Source organism: Dendrobium catenatum, unplaced genomic scaffold (genome assembly GCF_001605985.2).
Source record: "Dendrobium catenatum unplaced genomic scaffold, ASM160598v2 fragScaff_scaffold_1557, whole genome shotgun sequence".
Taxonomy (NCBI): Eukaryota; Viridiplantae; Streptophyta; class Magnoliopsida; order Asparagales; family Orchidaceae; genus Dendrobium; species Dendrobium catenatum.
The window spans coordinates 1,768,478-1,770,483 of NW_021320019.1; the positions used below are offsets into that span (position 1 = coordinate 1,768,478).

At 38.5% G+C, this 2,006-nt stretch overlaps 1 protein-coding gene across 3 annotated transcripts in view; it reads right to left on the reverse strand.

Moving 5' to 3' along the window:
• The window catches only part of LOC110093824 (deSI-like protein At4g17486), a 19,779-nt gene extending 18,247 nt beyond the window's left edge, over positions 1–1,532 (reverse strand). Inside the window, exons 1-2 of one of the 3 annotated variants that reach the window (XM_020818825.2) lie at positions 1,299–1,532; positions 1,020–1,208 (exon numbers count right to left, since the gene is read on the reverse strand). In XM_020818825.2, coding sequence (XP_020674484.1) covers positions 1,020–1,182 — 163 coding nt within the window. In that variant the 5' untranslated portion in view covers positions 1,183–1,208; positions 1,299–1,532. Of the gene's footprint in view, positions 1–1,019 lie in introns of all 3 variants that reach the window. The other 2 variants (XM_020818824.2, XM_020818826.2) reach the window with 2 other exon arrangements.
• Between the last annotated feature and the right edge of the window lie 474 nt (positions 1,533–2,006).

Sequence of the window (2,006 nt, forward strand, 5' to 3'; positions counted from 1 at the left end):
TTTCTACTTTTTTTTTTTTTTTTCTGTATTTCATGAACTAGAGATAGAGTGGACGGATGCACCCCACAATATATATATATATATATATATATATATAATTGTTAGTGGCCTAGTGTCGTAGCGCTTAACTCAGCGCCACAAGTTGGATCCAGAATTAATGTAGAACAAAAACTCAAACACCATAGCGCCACATTTTAGTGTCACTGTGCTCTTCAAACTAACGCCATACTGCTCACAAGCACAGCGCCGAAGCTCTCTAGTTCAACTAGAATTTAAGTTTTTTTTGTTTTAATACATTTTGTATTTTGGGGTTCTCACAGGAAAGGCCATCCTCGATGAGTCCTTTAGCACAACTATTTCGATACGAATAGTAAGTACACTTGAACTGTAATGGTAGCCACTAGCTGAGCGCGAGAAAGCAAGTTTGTGTCTTTCTTGGGATAATCCTTCCTAGCTGGGTTGATGAATTCCATTTGTGGCTCACCGCCTAAGGTGATTGCGAGTAACTTTGAAAGAGTGCCTCCCGTAAGAGGGACAAGTCCTCCAAGTCTAGGGAATCCTAGGCAAGCCCCAGGAATTTATCTGAGAGGCGACTTTCCTTGAATTGTTTTGCCAAGTTGGGTTGAAATCCCTTAGTTATCATGTGACAATATATGAAGGTGATCATTCTTGGATGCGTCTTCACTGTTGAGACCTATCGAGTCCGACTTCTCTTATTAGGACCTACTAAATACCTGTGCGGCACCTAAGAAGGCATCAACGAGTATACATAACTAATCATGTACGCCTTGTGAACGAAGATGGGAAAGTCTGAAGGAAACAATTATAACCTTTGACTATCGAATCAATTCCAAATTTTACCTAAAAGCCTGAAGCCACTCAGCTCGAAAGAGACCCAAAGTACAAACTTTAGTCAAAACCATATAGAATTTGAGAAGAACCACAATTCAACAGCTGGCATAAATAAATATCGCGTCTATAATTACCAAAACAACTTATTGATAAGTAAGAAACCACACCTTCGATCCCGGAGTGGAAAATCCCAAATCCGAACCAATAGAGGTAGTTGTTGATGGGGCTGAGATCATAAACATTTAAGTAGAGATGCGTTCTGCTTCCGCTGCTCCCCTCTCCATTCTTATGCTCTTTAGCTGAAGAAGATCTCGGCAAAAAAGAGCGCATGTTTTCCCCAAGCACACAAAAAGAATCTACAGAAACAGGTTTTCAACCTTAGCAATTCCGAATCAGCACGAACAAACGCATCTCTCTGGCGTAAACTCGAGCCCAAAAGTACAAACCCTAGTTTCCTCAAACCAGGAATGAAGGCATCGCCCAAGGCTCATCGTACCTTAACCAGCACGCAACGATTGAAGTCGAGCCGCCATGAAATGAGATCGTTTTCCACTCTAGATGAAATCCTATTGCCAATTTGTCCTCAGCTTCCTCCCTTTCTGTGAAAGAGTGGGGACGGGGAGGGAAGGAGCCGAGTTGCGGGAAAACGGAAAACCTGAGCTTTTTTTAACTATAAAAAATAAAGGAAATTCCAATAACTGAAACCCCGGTGTTCGCAATATTTACCGATGCCCCTTACAATAATTTGATACGCGGAAATAATTGCCTATTTGGCGCGACTTCCAACTGCAGCGCAAGGATGATTGGATAATCATATGTTTGCTGTTTGGATTTGTCCACGGAAATAATAACGGTGGGATCCCGTGTTAATCCACCTTGAGTTAGGTGGGGCCCAACGGGTTAAATTTTGAGATAGTTTAATCTGATTTTGGATTATCGTAAATTATTTTTTGACTTATTGATTAAAAAAACATTCCAAACAATAATTCTAATTATTATAATTTTGATTTCAATATAATTATTAAAATAATAAAATTAAATATTATTATTGGACTAAATGTCCAAAAATTTTATTATTATTTTAAATGTCTTTAGTATAACATTTTAATTGTTTTCTTGAAATATTTTAAACATCTCATCATATCCATTAAAAA